This window comes from Passer montanus, unplaced genomic scaffold (assembly GCF_014805655.1).
Source record: "Passer montanus isolate IOZ18808 unplaced genomic scaffold, ASM1480565v1 scaffold20, whole genome shotgun sequence".
NCBI classification, from domain to species: domain Eukaryota; kingdom Metazoa; phylum Chordata; class Aves; order Passeriformes; family Passeridae; genus Passer; species Passer montanus.
The window spans coordinates 9764642-9792109 of record NW_024366592.1 but is presented as its reverse complement, the minus strand read 5'-3'; the positions used below and the strand labels follow the sequence as shown (position 1 = coordinate 9792109).

General features: G+C 39.9%; 1 protein-coding gene across 10 annotated transcripts in view; it reads right to left on the bottom strand.

The window, feature by feature from the left end:
• Window positions 1-27468, bottom strand: part of BICD1 (BICD cargo adaptor 1) — a 251762-nt gene that overhangs the window by 111555 nt on the left and 112739 nt on the right. For all 10 annotated transcript variants that reach the window (XM_039707899.1, XM_039707891.1, XM_039707897.1 and 7 more), the window contains exons 3-5: window positions 14557-14709; window positions 10750-11187; window positions 3460-4554 (exon numbers count right to left, since the gene is read on the bottom strand). In XM_039707899.1, the coding sequence (XP_039563833.1) occupies window positions 3460-4554; window positions 10750-11187; window positions 14557-14709 (1686 nt within the window). The remainder of the gene's footprint in view (window positions 1-3459; window positions 4555-10749; window positions 11188-14556; window positions 14710-27468) is intronic.

The window sequence follows — 27468 nt, the reverse complement described above, 5'->3', positions numbered from 1 at the left end:
AGAAGTGAACATTGCCACTTCTCAGGCATAAATCTCTGAAAGAAAGGATGGGATAAATAAAAGACTAATCTCCAAGTAGTGGGTGCCACAAGGAAGTAGATGCCAAGACCTGGCATTTTTTTAAAGCTATGATTAAAGAAAAAAAATTGAATCAGAAAAATCAGAGAATTTTTTCCATATAAAAATGCAATCTCACAACACACAAGTAGATGGGGAGCACAAGAAAAAATATCAAAACACAGAAAAAAAAGCATGAATATTCTTCAGTGAAGTAAATAATCCAATAAGACAGCAGAGGTGCTCATGACACTCTCTTGTCAGACCAGTCATGCTGAGGAACTGGGCAAGTGAAGGACCCAGGCTCTCAGCCAGCTGCCTGCAGACAAGGAATTGATGGCTCACTGTGCATTTACTGCAGAGAAATCACCTGGAATTGACAGCAACGCCAGGAGGGAGCAGAGAGCTCCAAAGCCTGGACTCCAGCAGGGTGTGAAATAGCAGTGAGGAAAAGAGAGCTGGGGAATACACAGAGCTCAGCTCCCTCTCCATCCCCAAAGCCCCGGCCTGGAGGTGAATAGGCTGAGGTCAGCACACACCCCAGCCCAGGACCTCAAGCACTGCCAGAACTAACAGGGTCCTTTCCATCCTCTTCTGTATCCTTACAGAACAGATATTTGCCCAAATTTAGCCCAAAGGTTGCCATTTTCATCCTGAAATCTTTGATGCATCAATGATGAACAAATCTCATTTTCTAAGACAGCTTTGAATCCCATTCATTTTTTACCAGCAGTGTGAGAAGCAGACCATTTAAAATAACTTTTAATAAATATTAAATCCTACACTGGTAGGATTTTTATGTCACACACGAAAGCAGAAAACTAGCCTGTATTTTTAGAGCAGAAGTTGTACATGGTACCTTGTCTTTTCATCAAGTGTCTCTTTCAAAGGAGAAATTCTACTGTGTTCTGTCCATATAATATCAGCATTAATTTATAGATAAAATTCTGTATGTCTGGGGTTACCAAGGTATTTTTTTGAAGGACTTTTATGGGTATTGCAGTTATAGAAGCTGTAGACACCATAGTTACTCCTAATGCAGACATGAAGGTCTTGCTGACTGAATTCTGTCTCATTGAACTATTTACCTATGAAAACAACTGATCAGCTTTCCATCAGAACTTCAGGGTATTAAATTCCCCTCACAGGCAACTTTGCTTTCTGATTGCTATTAGAAATCAAAACCAAACCCATTATTGAACCAGTCCTAAAAGTTGCTGCATCATTAATTTGATTTTACTTTCTCATTTATGCTGCTGGTTAATGTTTATTCCACCAGTCAGGTGTAGACACAGTAATTTGAGCTATGAACAAATGGATACATAAATCAAGACAAGGTAAGCAAGCAAGCCAGCAAGATCTATGTGCCCTGCTTTCTTGGGCAATTGATTTAATAATCCATTTTCATGGGCTTAAATTTGCATTTTCTTACACCAAATCTCGCTCTCTTGCTCCTGTCAGAGCTTTGTGGAAATAAAATAATATTTATAAATAATATTTCTTTATAAAATAAAAATGCTTATTTGGAAATACTACTGACCAACACTATATACCAACTGTGCTTCCCTGATTAAGGGTGTTTTTTCACTAAAGTACATTCCAAAATACCAGACCCAAGGAAGGGTCCCATAAGGGAAAAACATCCCCAGCCTTTTGTTCCTTAGAAACTTACTCTTTTGAAGGGGAAGACCTCAAGAGAATAAATCTATCTTAATTCCTGTTTTTTTGAACATGTGTCAAAACATGAATTTGGGTTCTGGGAAACACCCACTACTTGAGGCTGGCACATAATAAATTACTCTTCCCCTCTTCAACATTAAATTTCTCCTTCCCATTACATTATTATGTATTTTAGCTTGAAAGTTTGAGGAAGCTGACATCAGGTTTGCAGGAACAAGTATTGCAAGTTTCTGTACCAGTTGTACAGTTACCAGTATCTATGATGCTATCTAATAAATAAAAAATTAGTTAATAGCAGCTCCTTAGTCAGCAAATCTATCTTTTCCATTTTAGTGAGCATGCCTTAGGATAATGCATTATTTCTGACAGCAATAAAAGAGTGAGACTGAGATAGATCTTCCAGTAGCAGGAAAAAATAAATGATAGCTCTGTGATAATGGGAAAAATCTTTAATTTGGAATCACAGAATGTATACCCACATACATCAATTCCATCTAAATCACATTTTAATTACATGGAAAATGTACATATAATTGCTCAGAGCTATTATTGCTTAGATAGAGATGATATTTAATTACTGGAGTTAATATTTAACATGTGTTGTATCAGGGAGGGGGGGATTGCTATAAAAGACTCAATATATGCTGAAATATTGCTGCAATTTAAAAATCCCCAGTACCCTATGCAGTTAAAGATACACTAATCAATTAAACATGAAATTGTAACTTCAGAATAGTTGACTATTGGGAATTTTAGCACTGAAATCCCATCACTGTCAACAGCTAATAGAGTGCCAAGCTGTTAACCAGGATTCAAGCCCCCATGTGGTGATCACTTCACTGTTTTCAGATGGGGAAAGTGCCAAGCAACCTAGAACAAAACCACTGCCACCTTTTGCATTCAGATTTAATTCTGGGCAAAAGGAGGTGCATCAAAGTAAATAAAACTATTTGCATATTTAAATTTAGATTTTTTTACAGTGTTTTCAAACCTGGAATCTAATGGATGTCAAGGGCTTGGTAGATATACTATGCAAAGAAAATTGACAGTACTCTTGAAAAACATAGCAATAAGATGGATTTCTTTTGACATTTGATATCAAGTACTATATTTTTGACTTTTCATTGGTGAAACATCAAAAATAAAGTGGTTGGATAAATTCCTCTTAAGATTTGAAAAAAACTTGAAATAATTCCTTGAAGATTTTAATTTTCCTAAATAGAAGAGCATACCACTGAGAGCCTTTCCAGGGATGTTCTATTTTGTTTTCCAACCAACAGTTTGAGATAATACCAGCAACATGCCTGGGCAGTAGCTGGTCCTTGCCCACACCTCTGATGAATGAATGGTAGGTGCTGAGAAAAGCAGAACCGAAGTGTTTAAAGAGGAGGCTGAGAGGGGAGTGAACAAAGGTGTGTCCTTACTGTGAGTGAGTGGCTAAATAACCTGTGAGTAAAACCTCCAACAGTTTGAGATAATACCAGTAACATGCCTGGGCAGTAGCTGTTCCCTGCTCACACCTCTGATGAGTGAATGGTGGGTGCTGAGAAAAGCAGAACCGAAGTGTTTAAAGAGGAGGGAACAAAGGTGTGTCCTTGCTGTGAGTGAGTGAGAGGCTAAATAACCTGTGAGTAAAACCCCTCCTCCAGAATACCCCTAGGAAAGCTTGTAAGTGACCTGTATAAATAACAGACTTCCCTGAGTGCTTTAGGAGCACCTTACCTGCTTGTTGGCTTTCAGCACTGCCCTCAAGGTCGCGATCTGCTCTCGCTTTGTACTCAGGAGCGACTTCAGCTTCAGGATCTCCTCCATTAAGGCCTCCTTGTCCTTGTCGATCATGGGTGCCAGCTCGCGGGCCGCGGCCCGCTGGCGCGACAGCTGCAGCGACCGATCCACAGCCTTCTGCAAGTGCTTGATTTGGTCCCTTATTATGGCGTTGAGGTTGTAGATGTTCATGGGCTCTTTGCGGATGTCACTGGTGTCAGAGACGGGGGAGGAAGGAGGGGCTGTGATGACAGGAGAAATGGAAGGTGTTTTTGTTGGGCTCTGTTCCTTGCCGGGCTCTGCGGCCTCTTTTGTCACCTGCTCGGTCGGGGTCCTGGCTTCTACGGGCGATGCCACCCCCCGCCTGGCAAGTCGTGGGGAAAGGAGACCTCGAGGGTCATCGGGCCCCTTCAGGCTTCCGCTGCGGGTGACTCTGCTCTGCCTGTAATAGTCCAACATGACCCTGTTGGGCGTCTCGTTGTTGCACAGGCAGACGTGGTGGTAGAGCTGAGCCAGCTCCTCACTAAATGTCACCAGCTCATCCTGGGCAGTGTTAAGGGTATTGTGGTTTTCGTTTGCTATGCTTGTCATCCTTTGTAACTCCTTCTCCATGTGGATCATTTTTTCCTGGCTTTCCTTGGTCGATTTCTCCAGGCTTATCACCTGCTCATCATATGTCTGGATTCTGCTCTCATACTTGGCCTTCTCTTCAGTGTAGTTTTCCACATACTTATTATATTTCTCCTTTAAGGCTTTGATTTCTGCTTTAAGGTCTATCACTTCAGTAACAGCTACTTTGTATTTACACTCCAGGATCTCCAAACCATTGATGTCCACTTCATAGTCGTGTGCCTCCTCACCGGAATCTCGGCCCTTCTCACAGTCAAGCCCAACTTTCAGCTCCTTGTTGCTCTGCAGGCCCCTCATGGCGTTGACGTGCTCTGTGAGCCTATGCACACGTTCGTGCTGCTCTGTGAGGGCTCCCTTGGTGTGCTCCAGCTGCGTCTGGGACTCCTGGAGGTTGGCCAGGAGAATGGCCTTCTCCCGCTCCACCTGCAACAGAGTCAGAGTGAGAAACCCAGGATCTCATCCTACCCGTGCTGAGCACCAAACTCCGCAGTCGCAGTCACCTCTCCCACCCCACCATTGCTTGCAGCTTGAGGGCTTCTGAGAGATTTTAGCCAAGTACACTGAAACCATACAGTTAATTTATAGAGCACTGTGTAACTCTCAGAGGTTTAGGAAGTTGCAGCCTCTGTTACAACTTCCGATACCAGGAGATCACAATATTTTATATTGCCCACTGAAGAACTACCAAGTGTCCAAGCACTGTCCCATCAACTAGAGTGATGATAGGATTTATTAGGACATATGTTCCCTGAACACAGAAACTGCATCACTGTCAGCTGTAAGCCATTGCTCAACAGAGTTTGAATTTACATTTCCCTTTAACAGTTCTATCAATCTTTCACAATATTCATTTATATCTTTGAACTGCTGCACATTTTCACTTTAAAGCAAATGCAGTAAAAAGCTAGCTGTGTACATTTCCACAGATTGAATAACCTACTGTGGGAAATGTAGCATACAGTTAACACTGAGCACATGCAACTCCCCATCCCCAGCACTTATCTGTAAGCAAAATCCATCTGTTTAAATTTAAGCCAGAAAAAGTAGGATTTGTAGTGTAACTAACAACCCACTGGTTATGACTACTAAGTTTCTTTCTAAATATCCACATAGAAAAGTGGACATTGAACAACCGAAGACATCATGAAGGACACCTCTAGAAGTTTTAATGCACAGCAATTTTAAAGCAAGAGAATAAGACAAACTTACAAATTTGATCTGCTCAGGTATTTGCTACTCATCATAACACCCCTGAAAGACTTCCAAGTTTTAAATGTAATGCTCCAACTTTTTCCTGTGCCTTTGTCCTCTTCTGAGGTGTCAATTGGGAAGCAGAGGAATGCTTAAAGAGGTAAGATCCTTTATCCTGTCATGATTTTTACAATAAGACCCTGAGCCTACCAGGTTTACTGATCTTCTCTCCCCCTGCACATGCAGTGAAAATGGCACTTCGCTTCATAAGTGCTGGAATTATTAATTCTGAGAATTTAAAGTTTTCAGTTATGAAGAAGCCTTAAAAAAAAAAGCAAACACAAACTTTCCTTCCCTATCAGTGGTATGTGGAAGAGAATCCAATTAGCCACCACAAATCTTAGTAAATGAAAAGAAAAGCCTCTGAGAAAGTGAGAAGGTATTAATACCATCTCAAAAAATGTTCTGAGCAGTGCTTCAAACTCTTGTTTCCTCTTAACCAGGCTCTTGAGCCATGGCTGCTGCTCAGAAGTACTAAGACACTGGAGCATACAGAGATCCCTTGGTTTCACAGACAAGCTCTCAAACATGGCCTCCACCAGGATCTGCAACCAATTGCAGGCAGAAATGTACAAATAAAAATAGAAGCCACGATAAAACACCTTAAAAAATCAGCCTACTTTTCTTGTATACAGGGGACTGATGCCTTAAGAATTAAAAAACCAGGGCCAAACATCATCATTATTTTATGATCCAGGAAGAGTTTTTCTCTTTACATATGAAGTGCTCCACTTTTGGCACTACATAATCAGTGCGGAAGAGGACAGCCAAGAACTACAAGTATTTTGGTATCCTCCATTTTTCATTGCGCCAGTATGTCTACCACCCTCATTGTTGCCCAGCCCCCATGCCAGCCCACTCTTGTTGAGAAAATCCAAAATAGGGTAAACTTCCCTGTTGCCAAGTGCATCTTCTTAAAAGTTACCATTTTCCTAGGGACCCTCAGAGATCAACCCAGCAGGAGTCTCTTTACCAGCTTTCCTCTTTTTTTTCACCAAGCTGCCTGCCCCAAGGCTGCTTTCCCTAGAAACCTTCAGCTGAACTCCAGTTGTTACCACTTGGTATTGCAGGCTTCAGTGTTAGTTACACTGCCCTCAGCAGATGAAGGTGTTTATTCCTTCAGGCTGGTAAGGTGAGCTATGCATATGCACAAAAAATCTGGTTTTTAGCAAATTAAAGGATCTTCTCACCTTATAGTGAGAAATTGTAGTGATAATAAAGAGCCACATATTACACACCAAGGGCAGTTGGCTTATTAGAGTGTATGGGTCCACTGTGGGCATGTTCACAACAAAGAAGCCAATTCACTGTAGATTGCACCCATGTAAATACAAATATTTCTTTTTAATAATATTTATTATAATAAAGCCTTTCCTTTGAGAAAGCACCTGTGTGTTAAAGCAGCACAGTGCTTCAGTGCCTGCTTAAATTAATCAGACAGAATTGATCCTGCAGGACTACTGATCTGAGCCATTATACCCTATCATGAAGAAAAACTGTAGCAGAACTAATTTCGATCTTGATGATAATTTCCCTTCTGAACATAAATGTGTTCTGGAAACACTCATTTCAAACAAAAAGTATTCTTTCTAAAGAAAACATTTTAAACTTTTAAAACCCATGTATCAACTTGCACAGCAAGCAAAAGGAAATACACAGACCTACTCAATTTTATTAATTCTGGACCAGCAATAATGGATTAAGCTAATCCCCTTCTGTTTAAAACCATAAATACATGCTCCTACTGCCAAGGGAAAAACCCCAAAGCTCCAGCTCAGTCCTGAGCACACCTTTTGCATATTAATGACTCTGCTGTTCCCAAATGGGGTAATAATATTTCCTGTTCTAGAAAATACTATACTCTTATTTCCACCACAGCAAACTTATAGCAATTCCAGGTACTTTTCGGTCCAGTTGGTGCATTTTTTTTTTACACTGGAATTGGTAGCTGCCGTAAGGATTTTTATGATCCTAAAATGAAAATAAAAGCAATTCAAAAGTAGCTGTCTCCTATTTTGCAATGCATCCTTCCCTTCAGAGATTTCAGCTTGAGGAGATTTCCTTCCCAATTTGCATCTACAGTTTTATTATTATTATTATTATGGAAAGCAATTTAACCATAGCCATCTATGTCCTCACCTTTTTGTTTTCCTTTTTTTTTTTCAACAACATCAGAATTTCAGTGAACAATTCCTGGGGGAGACTAGAGGAAATTAATAGGAGGACTCATCTCAAGAACCCTGAATCTCAGCTATAGCATATTTGCCACAAAAGTACAAGGCAGCTGAAGAAGAGCATCAGAAACTGAGCTGCAGGGACTTTTTATTTTTCTGTCTTTTTAAAGAGAATTGTATCTAAGTTTTCCAAATATGATACTGGCCTCAGAAAAAGGGAAAGCATGACCATGGGAAGAAAAGAAGTCCTAGACTTCAAGGATGAGATAAAGATTTTTTTCCAGTGGACAACAAACAGGAAGGAAGAGCGCAGATCCCTGAGCTTTTCTAGGAAAATGTCAGAATATGAAAATTTTCAGCAGGACATTTGTTACACAGCAGATATATATATGGAAAGGGAATAGGTGCAATTAAATCTCTCCAAGGACCAGCACAGCCCATGAAACAGCAGCATCCAAAAGCTGTAGAAAGAATTCTATTTGTCATGCTGTTTCAGTGAAGTCTTCTTTATGAGACAGGGAAGCAGAAACTATTTGCCAGACACCCTTACAAAATGGCAAATCTGAAGTTTACTTTTATCCTAAAAAGGAACCTGATGTCCTATAGTCATAAAAATAGTTCCCAATAGATTATCAGTTACTTCAGAAACTCTGTCCTAGTGCAGCCTCTTCAGACAAAACAGGAGGAACTCACACCAAATACTGAGATACAGCTGAATAAACACCATATGGCAAAGACACTGTAGAGGAAAAAAAAATACAATTTTGCTGATGATTTACCTTTTGTCAGCTTTTAAACCTGATTAAGTCTCACATATACCACACTGAAAACTTTTGGCAGCATTTTTCACGTTTAATTTGTATGATCCAAATTTAATTTGTGTGACGTGAACTGATGTAACTCAGCAAAGAAGGAGATCACTTTATAAAACATCAGCATTTGCAGTGACTCTTTATGGTATCTAAAGGAATCAGGCTTTCACTGAGGTCTAGTCTGTCTTTTTAAACCATGAACATTTTAACAGGATGTAAATGCCAAACAATGGTGGCCACCATTGGCACAGATGTGCTGGGGCCCAGCACCAAAAAATGCTACGACCAAAAATAGTTATAATTTCTTTTATAGGGTCCTAAATTTGTTCCTAGCGGCTGTAAGAAGGCTGCTTCTTTGTTTAAAATATACAAGTTTTTAACTCAGAGAAGACAAAGACAACTACAGCATCCTTCGAGCAGAATTTTGCTAACTCATTATGCTCAGTATTTAATTTAATAAAATCAAGAAAAAGCATACTCAAAGCCACCCTTTTTTCATTTCTAAGCAACTTTCACTCAAAATTTATATTGCATATATTTAATTGTAAATTAAACTGTATTGTTTAAAGCACAGCGTATTTTGAAATGTGAGCATTTCAAAGCATTTATTTTGAAACTGTGTTTTTAAAATTTTAACATTGTATTTCTGAATCAAATTAGAAGCTATATAATGTATATATTGTATATATGTATACACATATACCTATACATGGTATTCACATTCTCTGAACAGAGAGAGACATCATTGTCTCTCCCAGGATTTTTCCTGGGGAAGGCAGTGAGAAGCTCAGAGAAGAGAAAATAATTCTTATCTCTACGTCCTGCTCCTGTTGTTTGACACATGTGGAATGTGTTACGGAGATTGTTTACTGAGAGTGATTTGTTAATTGGATTCTGCTGATTGTTGTTTGGATTGATTGACCAATTAGGTAAAGCTGTGTTGTCTGGAGACAGTAACAGATTGTTCTTTAGTATCTCTTTATATAGTATAGTATTAGTATAAAATAGTATAGCTTAATAAAGCAATTGTTCAGCCTTCTGTAATCATTGGAGTCAGAGCACTTTATTCCCTACATTGGGGTTGCCCTGCATCGATTGAGATATAGATATAGATATATGTATATATAAAAATAATGTATATATTATATATATATTCATGTATATGTTCTTCCAGGTGCATATATATACAATATACACTCTGTTTACTTTAGAATTGGAATAGTTTAACAGAATTTATCACGTAAATAAAATCCTGTATTTGAAGCTTTCACACTTAAATGATGTGTGCTTTGTGTCAAAGTTATTGGTGCAAAGCTCTAGATATCACCCATGTTCACCATGTCACAGCTCAGATCAAAACATCCCACAGTGAATTTGGCGATGAGACAATTAAAACAATTAACTCTTCAGCAAACAGGACAGACCACATAGGGATTTATTGTTCTCTAACAAGCACTGAAAACTGGTTTTGCTCTACTTCACTCCCAAACAACCTTTCACATTTCAAGCACTAAAGGGCTCATATTTCCTCTCTTTAGAAGAGGTGCTTTTCAGAAGCCTGAAGCTAGAAGATGCTGGGTGTTTCCTTGACAGTGCCAAAACCTTTCAAGCTGCTGTGGCAGACGAGATGCTCAACAGCTTGGGCAGCAGGACCCTTTCTCTGCATGGCGCTGCACCCCTTCTGAGATGATGGCAACACTGGGGCTGGCAGCTTGCGTTTTCCTCTGGCGCGCATCCCAGGCTCCTGTTCTGGCTGGGCGCGGATGAGCAGGGAACAAGCGCTGGCTGTCCAGCCCGAGGCACCCCCTGCAGCCCACGCATCCGCCGGGACACCAGCGGGACAAGGGCGCTCTGTGACAGCCCACACGCCACATGCTCCCAGGGCACGGCTGGGAGAGGAGCGCTCCCCTCCTTTTGTTCTCTCCTGACCACCTGCCAAACCTTCCTCGAGCTGAATTTAATGGCAAAAATTCCCTCTGACTTGCAAGGGACCATTTTCAAACCTCTAGACGCAGGTATTTTAATGAGAGTTTTTTCAGATAGCTTCATATTGAAGAATACCTGATTTCATTTGCAATTTCCATTTACCACTATGAAAGCAGGAAAAATGGAATCCAACCTTCCATAACCCCAGCATCTATGTCCCTTTCTCCCCTTTGCACTAAATATCTGCTCAGGTCACACTGACTTTTGCGCAGGCATGTACTCTGTTTACTAGGGATATTTCTGGCAAAAACTGGATATAAAGAAACACCAAAGCAGAAGTCTGGAAAATGGACACACGTGATCAAGAACATCACCAGGAATGACCGAAGCAAAACTGGCACGAAGGTCCATAGGACATGTCTAAACACTCCAAGAACATTAAATTCAGCCCTTACCTGCATGAGCTGCTGCTTCAGTTTCTGTATCTCTGATATGTTGAGCTCACTGAAGAGGTCAGAAACGGGGTGCAGAGATTCTCCTTTCCTACTTGTGGGAGTTCTGTAGTCACCGTTGAGTTTCACGAGAGGCCCGTGGATGTGTCCATTCATTTTGTCGTCATTGTTGGGCTCACCCCCATCCTCTGAAAACTTCAACCCATCTACTGATATATTAATATGGTTATTATACATACTATCATTGAGGTTGATATACTGGGCCAGTTCCTTTCTCAGATTGTTCTTTTGCTCTCTTTCATTTTTTAAAGTTTCCAGAGCTTCCTCCAGCTGATGCTCAGCAATCTCCTTCAGCCGGATGGCATCTTCTAGCTGGCTATTAAGCAACACTGTCTCCTCCTCAAATCGTTTAATCTCATGCTTTAAGCCTTCGTATTCAACCTGAATTAGACAAGACAAAGAACATTCATAATACTAAAACTTGAGTTGTGGAAACCTGCCATTTATCAGCCCTGTTGAGATAAGTGTTAGAGAAACTACGGTTTGGAACACCAGACATTGCTGCTGCTGCAAAGAATGACTGAGCAAAAAGTGCAAGTGGAGCTCTCTCTGTTAAATACTCCAGTGCTCACTTTTTCAGCACATCAACCTGAATTAGACAAGACAAAGAACATTCATAATACTAAAACTTGAGTTGTGGAAACCTGCCATTTATCAGCCCTGTTGAGATAAGTGATAGAGAAACTATGGTTTGGAACACCAGACATTGCTGCTGCTGCAAAGAAGTGACTGAGCAAAAAGTGGAGCTCTCTCTGTTAAATACTTCAGTGTTCACTTTTTCAGCATGTGAGACTCAAGAAATAGAAAACCTCTTTCTGAATAACTTATGATAAGCAATGAAATTGCATGGGAAGAAGGCTGTTTATTAGCAGATATCCTGGTAATAGGAGATTTACTATGAATTGACATAAGCAATGCTGGTATATCCTGGTATTCATAGATGATAGGTTAATATAGCCTGATATATAATTTACAAATATTCTGAAGATGACCTCATATCTCAATTCCTTCTGGATGTGAAGTCAGTCAGGTACAGATACTCTCAAGTATCTTGGTAGTTTTCAAAATTATTGATGGAAGGTACAAAACCAGTACAAGAGCATCAACTCTCCTCTCTGTAGTTTACAAGGCTCTCCATTACCCCAGAGGCATTTAATTTTAAAAATTAAACAGGAATCTATTTGAACAGTCAGTTAAACTCTAAGATGCCCCAAAATTGCTGGAGATTTTTAAACTACCAGAAGAATGCAGCAAACAGCTCATTCAGCCCCCACAGTCCCTGGACTGTGTGTGGGGCTGTCCCTCTGGAGCACACAGGAACCTGTTGCTCCATCCACGGTGCCTGGAATGTGTCCCAGTGACACCCCTTGGCAGCCCTGGAGGGGCTCACTGTTCCGTCCTGCCCCACACCAAGGTGTGGTGTTTTATCAAGGTATTTATGGGCATTGTGAGCTGAGCTAAACAGAAGCTTCTCTGTCCTTCACAGGCAGAGAAAAAAAGGTCCTTTTCCCTCATTCAGTCCTCTCCATTTCACCTCACAAGAAACAAAGCCTGGGAAAACCCAGGCTAGCTCAAAACCAGTTCATCAACAATACCTAGACAGTGCAGGAGATCCCCACCCAGGCTAGCTCAAAACCAGTTCATCAACAATAAATACCTAGACAGTGCAGGAGATCCCAACTGCAGAATGCTTCCCCTTTGCTGTCCTTCATCTTCCTTTTCACTGCTGGAAAACCCCACAGCAATGAAAAGAAAGCGCTTTTTTGTCAAGGTCTGTATCTATGCTTGACCAGCATTCCTGGTAAAAATGATCACACTTTGATTTTTTTTTTTATTTAATTCCATTCATGTTAGTCATATGCATCTTAATTTCAAAATGAAAAAAAAAAAGTCCCATTATCAGGTGAAATAATTTCATAGCTTGGCAGAAGAGGGAAAAACATACCAAATTTTCATGTTTCCATAAAAAGCCCCAATTTTTTTGCAGTTGATGCTTTTATAATTCAAACACATTACTATCTGCAAGTTTAATGCATTGTATAGATTTTTTTTTAATATTTGACATATATGGATTTTAAATCAAACTAAAATAAGGTTCTGGCAAAAAAAAAAAAAAAGCACCACTCCTATTGAAGTATTTATCAACCTTTGGAAAGGCAAACTTAAAAATCAAAGAAGTAATCTTCAAACCCAGAAACAGGAAACATATCAAACAACAAAGAAAGTCCCAAAGTTATAGTGGGCATTCTTAAATAGAAAAGGAAAATCCATGTGAGTTTCAAATCTACATTTGGCAATTTAATATCTTTCCTTACTGGAGGAACAGGTCCATCTGGAAAAATTGTGGAATGCAATCAAGTAGCTATGTTTATAATTTAAGTACATGAAAAAAAGCCAAACCCAACAAAACAACCAACACTTTTTCAATTTTAAATACACATAAAATCTAAAGGTCTATATCTCTATGGTTACCTTCTCATAGACTCTTACTTTAAAAAGCTATACAAAACCCCAGCATGTTGATAATGACATTTTAGCACCAAGATTTATAACATATGGTTTTGTAAATTCAACCATTAAAGTATAAAATGCTCTTAAAATTTTATCTTGTAGATTAAAGTAATTTTAGGAATCACAAGTGCATGGATCTGAGATGCAAAATGAATGATTTTTAAAGCCCTTCAAAATGTGGCAATGCTTTTTCTCTCCACAGACTGTTGACATTTGGTTTCAGTTAAAATGAAATATTATGACAAATATAAACACTTGCAAACAGATTTCATTTTTGGGGGAAACTAGAACAGTCCATAAAGGGGTCGTTTACTTCCTGAAAATGTGAAAATGTCTCCTATGAGGTTAATGAGAAAAAAAAATCCATGCCTCAAAGGAGGAATTTGTCTGGGTAAATAACTCTGGCAACAAAGAAGATCTGCTATAAATTCCATTTCAGCAGTGTGAAGGACTAGGCATCTTCATAAATAAGGAAATTATGCACCCATTTCTATTACCTGAGTATTCCCTGCAGCACAGCTCTGTTGTTTTAAGTGTTTCAATCGCATTTGCGCTGCAGCAGTAAAAAAAGCAGTAAAAGAGAGCTGAAATAGCACTGCTTATTCCTGCAGGAATAAGGCAGCTTTGTTCCCAGGCTGCCATCAGAAACTGTGACAGGGCTGGCTCTTCCACAGAAGCCCCAGGAGCACCAGGCAACAGGTCAGGACACAACCAGGAGCTGCAGTGCAGAGCTGTGACCCTCTGAGGGCAGGGAGGAGAGGGTGTTATGAAGTGCAATGTTATGATGGTCTAGACAGAATCTAAAAGGCAGGAAGTGTTATACCATCCAACCTGGATATTTAAATTCTCATCACCACAAGTTAACTCTTCTGACAGGAGACCAAATTTCTTGCACATTTTAATGGACTGCTGGGCATTGAGTTCCTGAGAGGCAGGAAAAGCATGAAGCAAAAATAGATATCTTTTAATAATTCCTCTGTGATTCCATAGTTCTACAATAAAGTATTCCAGTTTTTCTCAATTTTTCAAAACTGAGAGCCTGCCCATATTTCAAAAACGGGCAGCAACACCATTTTATAATAAGTGATTAGCAAAAACCCTACTGGGAAAAAAAAAACAAACAACAAACACAAACATAAAAAGAAACTTCTATCAAACTGCCCTCCTGGATCACATAATGGAAATAGGAGAAAATAGTAACAATTTACAGTACAGTGCCTTGAATCTTTCGAGGCTTACTTGATTCTGCTTCAGTGTGGACACCAGTTTCTGTAAAGTAATGTTTTCCTCTTCCAGCTCAGTGTAGTCCTGCAGCAGCCTTGCCTCTCGGAACTTGTACTCTCGAATCTCGTCTTTCATCCGTATCCTCTGCAGCTCCACCATTTCGTTATTCTGACAGGAGATAACACAAGGACATTACAATTCACACACAGCCACTTCAATGCTGAACACTACCTTCAGAAAAGGCCAAACAGAAATTAATCCTGAAATAGAAATTATTTAACAGTGCACATCAAAACACCATCACCTATTAATGTGAGGCCAAGCAATCATTTCAGATGGGTGCTGGCAATGCAGAAATAAGAACGTCTGATAGTGGAACCTGATTAAAACAGTTTCAAGATTAGAGGTTTATTGAAATGGAAACCCTGGAAATGCTGCAGCATATCTCATTAGTTTCATTGCTCTCCAATACAGGAGGATGTAAATAAAATTACCACCTGTTTTCCACTGTAGGATGTGTTTTACATTCATACAAAAAAGCAGTGAGCACTGACATCTGTTCTCCAAAGACATCTGCTACGGAGCAAGGTGCACTCACATTTGCATCTGCAGGAACTAGAGAGGCTCACAGGCAGGCACAGGGTGGAAAGCACTTGTCAAAAGCCTGAGAAACGCCTGGCTCTGCTGAGCAGGATCACACCCGGGAACACACAAGGTCGCCGTTTTATTTTTCCCATTAGCACATACAGAGCTCAGACAGCCTTATGAGAGAGAGCATGAGGGATCAGTTTCACCAAAAATCGATTCCATCAGATTCCAGCTCTGACTGAGTTTGCCATCAAGGTCAGGTTTTTCTGGAAAGACTCTGCTGGCATACCCACGATGTAAAGGGTGGTGGAGTCCACACACAGCTGGAAGTGAACACTGACCAGTACAGCTGGTTGGGAGGAACAACCTCTTGCCCCGGTTTGAAGAGAAGCCTGCATTTGTCTGATTAAGAGAAATGGGCATGGTCAATCACATCTCCTTTCCTGCAGGAGAATCCTGAGCACTGCCACAGCAGCTCGTGGAGAGCCTCACTGATGGGGCAGAGTCCCCTCACTGCTGGGATGTCAGAGAGAGCACACCTGGAAAGCAGTAATGAGTTTCTGTACAAGATTCCAGTTGTGGAGGAGGGGAACCACTGGCCTGATAGATACCTGAAAAAAAGTCAAATATTTAAGCAGAAATTGTAGTCAGGGAGCTATAAATCAATCAATCTGCACCACTCACTCTGTGGTACATGAAGGATAAAACCCCACATTCTGAATTAAGGATAAACAAAACTTCACTTAGCATCTTGGTTAAAGAAGTACAAACCCTTGGAAAAGAACTTTGCAAAGCACGAAGAAAATATTTTGATGCAAGACTTGACAAAAGGGTTTTCAAAAACGAAAACTTTTTGTTAGAGAAAACTAAAAACCTTCACCCTCCTCCTAGCAGCTAATTAAGAAGTAAAGAAACTACCTGATTGCTGAACTGAAAATGCCTGAAAATATTCCGAGCAGAAGATGCACAGAGCATTAGCTAAAAGTAAATATTCCTGCATCCATCACTGCCTAATAAACCTCTGAACAAATTGTAAGAGCAACACCACAGGTGATTTCAAAAGATATAAAGGCATTTTATACCCCCAGTCTGACTTTATACCTTTTGTTTCCGCCAGCCCAGCCGCATTCCCAGCTGCGGCAGCTGTGGGGGTGTGTGCCACTCTGAGGCAGCATGGGGACAGCACCAAATGCTCAACTCCACTGTGTCAAGGGTAAATTAAGCTGCACTGCAACTCTCCCAGTGTTTGAGGCTGATCAGCCCAGGGAATGAGCTCCCTGGCATCCATCCAACACTGCCAGGAGCCCTGGGACAGGGAGCATCCTGACAGGATCCCAGAAGAGCTCAGTGAGCCATTCCCAGCGGTGCTGCCTGCACCTCACTGGGGTGAGACACCACCACCAGCAGCCAGGACAGATCTGCTCATGATCCAAAGTGCCTCTGCCATCAGCACTGCTGAGGGAAAGGAGCACCTCCCCAAAAAGTCAGGCTGGATGGAGCCTTGAACACCCTGGTCCAGCAGAAGGTGTCCCTGTTCATCATGGGGGGCGTGGAACTGTGGAATCTTTAAGCACCTTTTTAACACAATCCACTTTCTGATTCTGTGATTCTAAAAGGGAAGAATGAAAGAGGTGGCCAGGAATGGAGGACATGAACAAGGAATTTTTATAGAATCCCAATATAGCAGTTCCCTGATAGGCTACAAGGCAAGGTAGCTTGAAAAAGCCTTGAAAATTAATTCTGTAAGATAGGAGTACTCCTTTGTCCCTACTGTAATAGCAAACTGCAACAGAAAACATGAGCTATCACCTTGCTGGAGTGCACAACTATTTCTTTAGAAGATATACCACATTCCTCCACCATTTATAACTGCTGCTTCCTACGTAATCTTGGAGACATAAACGGAACTTTCTATCGTTCTCCTCTTTTTACACACAGAGAAACTCCTTCTGCAGTGCAGCCTCAATTTGTGCTTACTCATGGCATTTCATCAAGGAAGAAAGAGCAGGAAAAAGGAAGACTTGCCTGTTGAAGCATCCCATGTGGCAGGTTCTGCCCAAACACTGCCTGCTACACTTCCCATGGCCAGGGCCAAGGCCTCTACAGGGAGCAATCCTGCTGCTCTGACACAGGGGCAAACCAGCTCAGCACATTACAGAATAGGGCATCACCTTTTCAAAGCAATATAGCTTATTTTTTTGTCACTGCAAACACCCTGGAGTAATTCTCCATGCTTCAGATCCCTCTTCCTACTTGCAAACATCTGCATTATGCTGGCAAAACAGCCAGCTGCAAAGCACTCCAGTGCTCTTTATGCTTGCCAGGAAAGGCAGTGATTCCACTCCACAGGCCCAAAACCCAGTGTTTCTGAGGTTTATGAGTGAGTAGCCACAGGACATGTTGGAGGGCCATTCTGATTTCCTTTATGTAAGAGCTCTGTGTATTTTCTGAAAGTGAACTATGAAAGTGTACTAGTCCTGAACCTACTAAAAAAAAAATCATGTTGAGTTTATTCTCTTTTACTGTTGGTATGAAGGATATATTTGTTTTCATCAAATGATTTGATTAAATATATTTCTCACAATCCTATTATTATTTTGAACAATTCAAAATATACAAATTTATTAAGCAAAATATCTACAGTTATAGAGGAGAGGTCTTGCTGTACTGATACAATGGCAAAAAGAAGCAAATTTTTTATTTGGTGGACTTCTATGAAAAGAATATCAGAGCATTTAAAAACACAAAGCAAAAGGATTTTACCAGCAGGGCCATTATCTACACGAGCCACTAGAGGACAATGTAACCCAAATTATTAGCAAAGTAATTTGCAATTAAACTTTGCTACTCATCAAGCACTGAACTGGCAGGACAAAGCAATTGAGCCAGATGCTTTTACTAGGGCACTGCCTCAGGACTTTTTGCATTCCCAGAGAGAATTCCCCTATGAACTATGTACTGGGTCTGCAAAAGCCAAATTAATCCAAGAGGTGGAGCTGATGACACACGAGCAAAGTTTCGATGCCTGAAAATTATTTTCAATCCCAGCCACCCAGCTGAACATGGTGCAACGGCTTTAATGGATTGATGCCAAAGAAGAAGGAAAGGCTCCTCAGTGAAACTATAGAAAACAAGAGAGCCCTTGTCAGCAATGCATCTCATTATACGTGAGCACTAATTGTGGAAGACGTCAGCCCCACAGCGTCCCTAATGAACGTACACATCATAGAGCATCCCATGAAAAACAGGCAAATGAAAAACAGGAGGCTCAGTTGAGACAAAGACTGTTCAGGTCACCTCTTTACTGGTACTCAGATCTATTTTCCGAATTGCAATATATGAAAAGTGAAAGACACCTCTAGGTTTTGCAGAGGCAAGGACCATGTCCATATACTACCAGCCATCAATCTCTGAGTATCAGTGGAATATTAAATAATACAAGTTTGTACTTCTTAGCAAATTAAACATAATATATGCTCAGAGAATATTAAATAACAGAAGTTTGTACTTCTTAGTAAATTAAGTGTACTATATATTAATGTATTATTCATTTTTGTTTCAGCCATTTCAAAATGTTTTATTTCAGATCCCACACACAGAGCACATTGGATTAATCATGTGTGGATACATTGCAATACATTGCGTAATATCAAATAATTGCAAGTGAGAAGGTACTTTAAAATGAAGGACTGGAAGTGGCTAATATTGAACAGTATGAAAAAATACAAAATTTTCATGTCAGAACACTCCCAAGTGCTGCTGTAGGAATCCACTTGCGCTCCTGTGGCCTATTAATTCACCTTAAAAAACCAGACTGGGCCAGGAAGGGACCCCTAAAACTAAGTACTCTCATCTCCAAGGTGAGAAGTGAATTATGAATTCCAATGGGTCCTGGTTTCCTGAACTGTGACGAAATAGACTGAATTTCTTGGGAAAGAGGCAGCCTTCTTCAGCCTATGCTGAAATACGTAAAGAAGGCTTTTTTCATTATTTTTGTATTTTGTCTACTGCTTTTTACACCCCCAAAAAAATCGTGGAAGTAGTGTTTGGCCTTTTTCCACCCACTCTGTTCAAACAAATCCACTCTGTTCAAACAAATGTTCAGAGACTTCAGGTCCTTACTGCAGTAAAACATATTATTTTTCACCCTGAAAAACAGCCTTATAAATAATCAATTAATTATACACCCTGAACTACCCAGACTAAATCCCTATTTACATGTTGGAACATGCAAGCCATATCATCATGCCGTGCAGAACTTTTTAATTTTTGTAACTCACAAGAGAGCAATGGTATATGGTATACACCCAAATTGTACCCTTCCAATTTAATGGCATTGTTTTCTAGCTGATGCAGGATAAAACCCCATTTGATCTGGTGACAGTTTTATTGCACTACTAAATTGAATATAAGAGAAAAAGAATAGTAAATTGAATACGAGAGAAAGTTTATGCTCAGCCTAATATCCATGATCTTATGTGTTTGTTGACAAGTCTCACTGCAAATTTATCTGCCATGTTTACTTTATTCTGCACAGGAAATGAAGCATGTAATTTTTATGAAGAACAGCCATAGTGATAGAAAATTTAATTTAATAGGGGTTGAGAGAAGAGACAACATGCAAATTTATCTGCCATGTTTACTTTATTCTGCACAGGAAATGAAGCATGTATTTTTTATGAAGAACAGCTATAGTGATAGAAATTTAATTTAACAGAGGTTGAGAGAAGAGAGAATGAAAGTGACAACAGAAGAGCAAAAATATTTTAATTTTTTCTCATCAAGCATTCTAAGTCCCCAGAGTCCTCTACACTAGCCTTTACGTTTCCCTCCTTCATATACAGGAACATTGAACTTGAACTCAAAGAATGGCATTTTCCATGCTTCCAGGTATATTTAAAACCTAAAGGGATTTTGTGGACGACCTAAAGCGACCTTATCTGACTCTTTTGCAGAATTTGCACCCCAATCCTTCTGATTCATACATGCAGATGTCCAGCTAAGCAGGCCTGGACATCTCTTACAAAACTAACTTCTGTATTTCAATACATAGATATCTCTACATCCCAAAAAAAAATATTTCAAAGACATTTTCATGACTGTCAAAAGTCTGCATCTTCCTTTTTAACCTGAATTTTCTGGTCTCAGTCTTCAAAAAGCTTAATTTAGGTGGCTTTGTTAGACTTCATGATATTGTATCTGCTCTAAGCTGTATTGGCATCCTACTTTAAGAAAACAAATGCAGTTCCTATTGTCCAAACCCAGAAATCACAAACTTTTGAAATTATGTATGATTCTGACATTCCTTGGCTTTAGATACATCACTTACTGTCTAAAAACCAGGAAACAAAAAATGCTATTGTGCATGAGATATTTTTGAAAATGTAACTGTGGCATAGCATAAGTATTTACAGTCTTTCCCTTCTGTGGATATTCTTACAGAATGACAGCACTATCAATGGGAAGGATGAAAAAAAGCCACGTATTTGTTGGCTATGGCACACAGATTAGAAACCAGATTATGATAATATATGTTTCAAGTTCCTTCACCAGCAACAGATCTCAAATAAATCATTTACAATACATCTAATAATTTAATCATCTGAAATGCTCAGTGCACTTAATTGGAATAGCTAAATCTAAAGAAGTAGGGTGAATTTGTATTAAGGGCAATTAAATGGCCCATTTATGCACTTATCACAAAGTTTGAAACCCATCATATTTAACATTGTAAATCCTGCCCCATATAAATCTCTACAAAGTAGCTATTTTATTGACTTCCATGTATAATTATATATAAAAAGATAGCAATGCTCTGCTGGTTCAGGTATTAAATCTTCCTGCTGAGTATCATGGCCACATAATATTATGATGACTTCTTTATAAGATGGTACGAACCACAAATCTCTAATCATGCATATTATCTGAAAAATAATGGTTTGATTTGATTGCATTTATAGCAATTAATGCATTACTATTAGTGCATTAATTATACATAAATTATCTCTTAATGAATCAATTATACTTATTAATAATTAATAGCAGCACTCTGCAACAAATACTGCTATAATATTCTTCATCCCTTCAAAGAGCAAGAAACTTCACCAAATTAAACTTTATTAAAACAGTATGAGAGAAAATTCAGACTCCAGAGCTGCAGCACTGTTCAGTTAAATTGACTCTTCTACATCTCTGTGGAACGGCTTCATGCATGAATATATATATGATCATTGCAAATAGCAAAATATCAATTAGCTGGAACAGATTTTGCCATGAGGAGGACATTGTGGATGCTATGTGAGCATCCAGACAGGTCCTCCTGCAATTCCCACCTGGTGTCCTTGTCTTAGGATAAACCACATTGCCTGTCAGGGATGGCAAAGGAGAGAGCATGCTGGGGGAGGGAGGATGCACATGAAGACCACAGATCTGACAAGATCATGTTCCATCACCATCACATCAAGCACTGCCAAGGCCACTGCTAAACGACCTCCATAAGTGCAAAATTCACAGATCTTTTAATTTCCTACAGCATTTACAACTCAACCACTTCCCTAAGCAGCATCTTCCAGTGTTTGACAGCCCTTTTGGTGAAGGAATTTTTTCCTAATATCTAATCTTAACTTGAGGCCCTTTCTTCTTATCGTGTCAGTCTTTAGTTGGGAGATGAGCCTGACCCTCGCCTGGCTACAACCTCCTTTCAGGTAGTTCTGGATCACAGTGAGGTCTTCCCTGAGCCTCCTTTTCTTCAGGTCTGCACTCTCTGAAGCAGGGGTTGTTGCTCACTCCACATCAATTTACAGCAGGATGAGTAGTAGTATAAAAATACCAAAACGAAATTGCTCTTCAGGTAGTTCTGGATCACAGTGAGGTCTTCCCTGAGCCTCCTTTTCTTCAGGTCTGCACTCTCTGAAGCAGGGGTTGTTGCTCATTCCACATCAACTTACAGCAGGATGAATAGTAGTATAAAAATACCAAAACTAAATTGCTCTTGACAGATTATTAAAAAAAAAAAAAAAGGTGGATCTGGGGCATTTTGGACTGAATGGACTTTTTTTCGCCCCACTTATAACCTTTCCTATTATGTTGTCACTTTCTATATACAATTTAAGAAGCCAACAGCAGTGATTCTACATGACAATGCCTCAAGGCAGGCTTTTTGATGGAGAAACTGCACAGGCCTTTTCAAGCTCATCAAGAGGCCAAGAGCTGGTTTTAAAGCCTAACTGATCACTCAGGAGAAGCATCTGCCAGTTATATGTATCTCTTTGAGAGGCCATCTGTCAGGTCCAAAATGCCAAATCCCTTCCCGATCCAAAAGGGGCACTGGCTAACCAACAAAAGAAAAGTTGTGCTAACAGGGTGTGGGGCTGTGATCAGTTTAAGCTCAGCAGTCCCACAGCTGCTGTTCTCAGGTCTTGACCTTCCCTTGGGCCAGTGCTACCTTCCACATCACCAGCCAGATCAAGAGCAGCAAGCCACTCCAGAAAACAAACAAGGATAGTTTTAATGGTGCTTATACTCCCTGAGTTTGCTGACAGGCTGGATACAAAGGCACTGGTGCTAGCAGGAGGTAGGGAATAGGAAAACATGTCATTTCTAATTTGGGTATGCTTGCTGCTCAGCAACAACTCTATGACCTGTTCCAAGTTCCAGAGGTGGAAACCCAGCCCTATTGCTATAGGTTATAAAATTAAATATTATAAAATTAAATAAATAAAATTAAACATAGCTTCAGCAGGATTAAGATTTCACTGTATGCACTGAAACACTGAGGAGCAAGGAGCAGTAAAGTGAACGCCTGAAGGTGGAAAGAGGTGTTATATTTGCCCAATTATCCTATCATAAAAGAAACCTAAACTAAATTAAATGTAGCATCAATTTTAATGAAGTAGCTTAAAATATATAAAATTGAATACACACAAAATATTGACAACATAATTTAGTTATGATAAGGGATAATTTGGTTCTTATAATAGCGCATAAGCAAAAATAACCGTGCTGGGTACGGAGTGCAGGGCTTGACCCCCGTCCCGTCACGCATGAATTACCAAGCCCAAAATTCCCCTTTTTATACTGTACACCATCACCATCTCCTCCCATTTTTGACTCATCACACTTGTATCTCCACCTTTATTAGAAGTAGCTTAAAATATATAAAATTGAATACACACAAAATATTGACAACATAATTTAGTTATGATAAGGGATAATTTGGTTCTTATAATAGCGCATAAGCAAAAATAACCGCGCTGGGTACGGAGTGCAGGGCTTGACTCCCGTCCCCTCCCGCACGAATTGCCAAGCCCAAAATTCCCCTTTTTATACTGTACACCATCACCATCTCCTCCCATTTTTGACTCATCACACTTGTATCTCCACCTTTATTATCACTTTTACCACGCATGCTCCACCATTTTAGGTGGTCGCACCACTCTCTTTGAGGGTCATCTTTGATGAAGGCCTCTCCTCTTCCTCGATGTCCTTTGATTCACCTTTTGGATTACACATGTGCACTAAGCTGGTATAATGCAAGCTAAAGCTAATATCATACAAGCCAATACTATGTTCTAGCATCAAAGCAATAAATCTCATATAATTAACATTTTCCTGAATGTCCAACCAAATTTTCCTCTTCTTCCAACTAAATTTAGTAATAGTTATCTCTTGCTTCTTCCTGTTCTGAACATCTGCAGGAGAAGGGGGGGAGCCCTTCCTCTCCCTTTCTTTCTTGGCACTTCACCTTTAACTGTTTTATTATTTCCAAATATTACTGTATCAATATTGATTACTGTTTCAATTTTATCAGCATGAATCACACCTATTTATTACAGGAGGAAAGAGAAAAAACACCAAAGCACCCAAATAAGAGGGGTGAGCTCTACTATTTTAGATTTCATTATGCTTGACTGGTATGGAAAAATACATTCTTGTTTATTGGCTCCTTGCTTTCACACTGCTGTCTTCTGTCTTTCCCTAACTTTTGCTGTCAGGATGGATCAGAGCTCTGGTGGTAACCAGTGTCCACATGTGAGAAACAAGGCTCACTCTCTAAAATTTTTAAAAGCTTAATAAGGGATAAAAGGGACAGTGAAGAGCATGCTGGGTGCTTGGCAACTGCCAGAGGCACATCAGATAGCTCAAAACAATTTTCATTTATATTTTTTTTTCATTATATTGTTTTAATGCCTGTTCATGCAGATTATACATATTCAAACATTCTTTTGAGTTTATATGTTTTGGGAATTCTTTTGCTTGGTTCAACCTTTGACTTGTCTTCTTAAAGTACATGCCATACTGTAGATGAAATTTATATATTTTATTTCTTCATGAGGTCCTGTTCTGTGGTTTGACAGTTCTTGATAACCAGAGGGAAGGTGGTAAATTCCTCCTTGCATTCTTTCTTTCAAAGCTTATTTTCCCCGGTTCTTTTCAATGTTATCTTATCACAGAGATAAGATACTTCACAAATACATTAAATCAATATTATCTAATTTATTCTTACCATTGTCAGTTAGGTACACAAATAAAAGCATTAGGTACTTCTGCAAAAGTTAGCATTACAATGCACAACACATTGTCTCTATTTGAGTATTTTGCAAAAGCCTAAACTATAATATATGCTTATCACACTAATATATTGGCCACAAGAGATGACTAATTGTACTATATTAAAGCAGTTAAAAGTGACTACAAACTGTACTATATCAAAATTACTGTGACTAATAATGACTTGCAAAAGCCAATACATAACAGCAAAAGCCAACAACTCCAGAGTTATTTATAACACAGGCATGCTGGGCAGTGGCTCCACTGTCCCACGTTTCAGGCACAGAGCTCTGCTCCTTGTAAGTTTTCCATTCCCCACGGTGACTGCCTCTCCTCCTCAGGACTTGGAGCTGTTTTAGTTACAGCTGGCTGCCAGCTCAGTCCTGCCCTCCCTCTATTCCTCACACCAGTAATCAAACTGTGCTGCCGAGGGATGCACGTGCCAGGTTGGGGCTCTCAGCTCAGCCTCCCCACCCTGCCCTGCCTTGAAGTACTACTCAGGCTCTGCTTTTTCCAATTTACACACCAAGCCAATCTTTGCTCTTGTAAACACCAGCTAGACATTGCAATATGCATGTCTGAGAGCAAGCTCCTGTGCTCTCCCCTGCTGTGGGCAGGCTGTGCTGCAGGACTGGGTGAGAGCACAGAAAGATGAGAGGTGACAGGCAGACCCAGGGCTGGCCAGCAGTATCAATACATCTGGTCCCTGGGTCAGTGTAGTTAAATTAGTAGAGGGCTGAGTTCAAATTAATGAGACATGTAACTAGTCCTGATCCTCAGCTTACCAAAGACCATAAAAGTAATAACAACTGGATCTCAAAGGGGCCCCTGGGCAGCATCTAGTAGTCCAATTATCTTTCCCAGGATAAGAGCAACTACATCTATGCCATTCCTGATATCCATCTAATGTCTTGTTAAAGACTTCCAACAATCCCATCACCTTTCCCAGACATCTGCTTCCTGGCTTTATTTTTGCTTTTGTCACAGGTCTATTTTTGTGAAATATAAAGCTGTGTTTTGTGTCAGGTACATACAGGCAATGTGTGTATTTGTGATTGTGACATGTGTGGAAACCGACCATGGGACAGTTATAAAGACAAATTCTAATAAATAGCTGAGGAAGTAAAGCATGGAAGAATGCCTTTGAACCTATCCTTTGTTCACAATTAACCTTTATATGTGTTAAGTTGATTTAGGAGCATTTGAATTAAAGCTTTAAGGATGTTGTGGTTTGACCGGAACTTCCTGCTTGTAGCTAAGCCTTAAAGAGTTTTGCAATAACCTTTTGAAGTATAATTTTAGAATATTGCTTGTAGTAAGGATCTTTGAAACTATAGCTTTAGAATATATAAAAAGGAAACATGCTTATCTTGATGCCTTAAGAAAACAGTGAAAAGCAACTTCAGAAAGGAAGATGAACATCAACTCAAGGATTGATAGTTTCAACCAAGAGAAGCTGGACATCCCTGTTATGAGAATTTAGTCCTTGCAATTAAAAGGTGGACCCACATCTGGAATCTGGACCTCACCAGCTAGGAGACTTCTTTTTTCTCTTGGAAGCTGGACCCCACCATCTGGGGATACTGCTTTCCGAGATACATCCTGAGAAAAACTAAATCACAATAGTGTATAGAATTGTAACGTAAAAATTGGGAATAGAAACTGCTGAGAAAGCTTATGAGTACCCCTATAAATACCTGTAAGCCTCAACTATTGGTGTGCAGCTGGAGGGAAAACTTCCCCCACTGTACCCAGCGCTGTATTGCTCATACTTTACCATATTATTTAATAAATTGATTGCTGCTTGAATATTGGCCTAGTCAGGCTTCTCATTTATAACATTTTGAATGTTGAATCTGAAGCAGAGTCTTTCACAGTGAAAGACAAAACCAATCTTTTTTCTCCTACCCACAGAAGGCAAGAAACTAATGCATCTGTTCCTCTCTGCAGGAGACTTCCATCTACCTACTCTATTCATCTTCAGCCATCTCTCTGTCCTCTACAACCAGAAGAGCAGGTAAGAAATGAGGCTTCCAGATAGTTCCCACCATAGAGCAAACTCTTTAGATGTCCTTGCATGACATGCAGGGAGATGGGCAATGATCTACGACAAAAAGTAGATATTGGAGGGGGAAAAGGAGACCCCGAATAACAGAGTATTCCTTCTCTGTTCCTCACACGGCAGAAGAAATACATTGAAAGAAAGAAGAACTCTTCAACACTTTCTAGAAATCAGAGTGGAAAAGTGGCTAAAGGAGATAAAAACCTCTTCACAGGTACAAATCTATTTCAAGGGGTCATCTGCTGGCATATTCTCTATTGTGCTGCAGAGGAGCTGTGAGAGCACAACATCAAAGGAGCTCTCTAAGCCCATGCTCATAGCAGAGCGTCCTCAAAAAAATTATTCCTGCAGAACATCAGCTGCAGAGGTGCTTTAAAAGCTTTGTGAATCAACACCCACCACCCTCCCAATGACAACAGGCTCTTTCAAGTTCCCCTTGAAAAATATCAATACAGTATAAAGGGTTGCTATAAAAACAGGAACAACAGGAAAGTTAAACTTCACTAATTATTCTTCTCCAGATGGGCAAAGGCATGGCATCTTTAAACAAACACATCTGAGCCACAAAATTTAAATACTATTATGTGGCCAAATCTGTCATTATTAAGGGAGAGTACTTCCTCAAAGTCAGCAGCAATTGCAGTAATTAAAATCCATGTAACATTACCCATCTGCTGCAAAAAGCAGCACAGCATTCTGCAGCCTATTTGACCTTGTGTGCAGAGCAC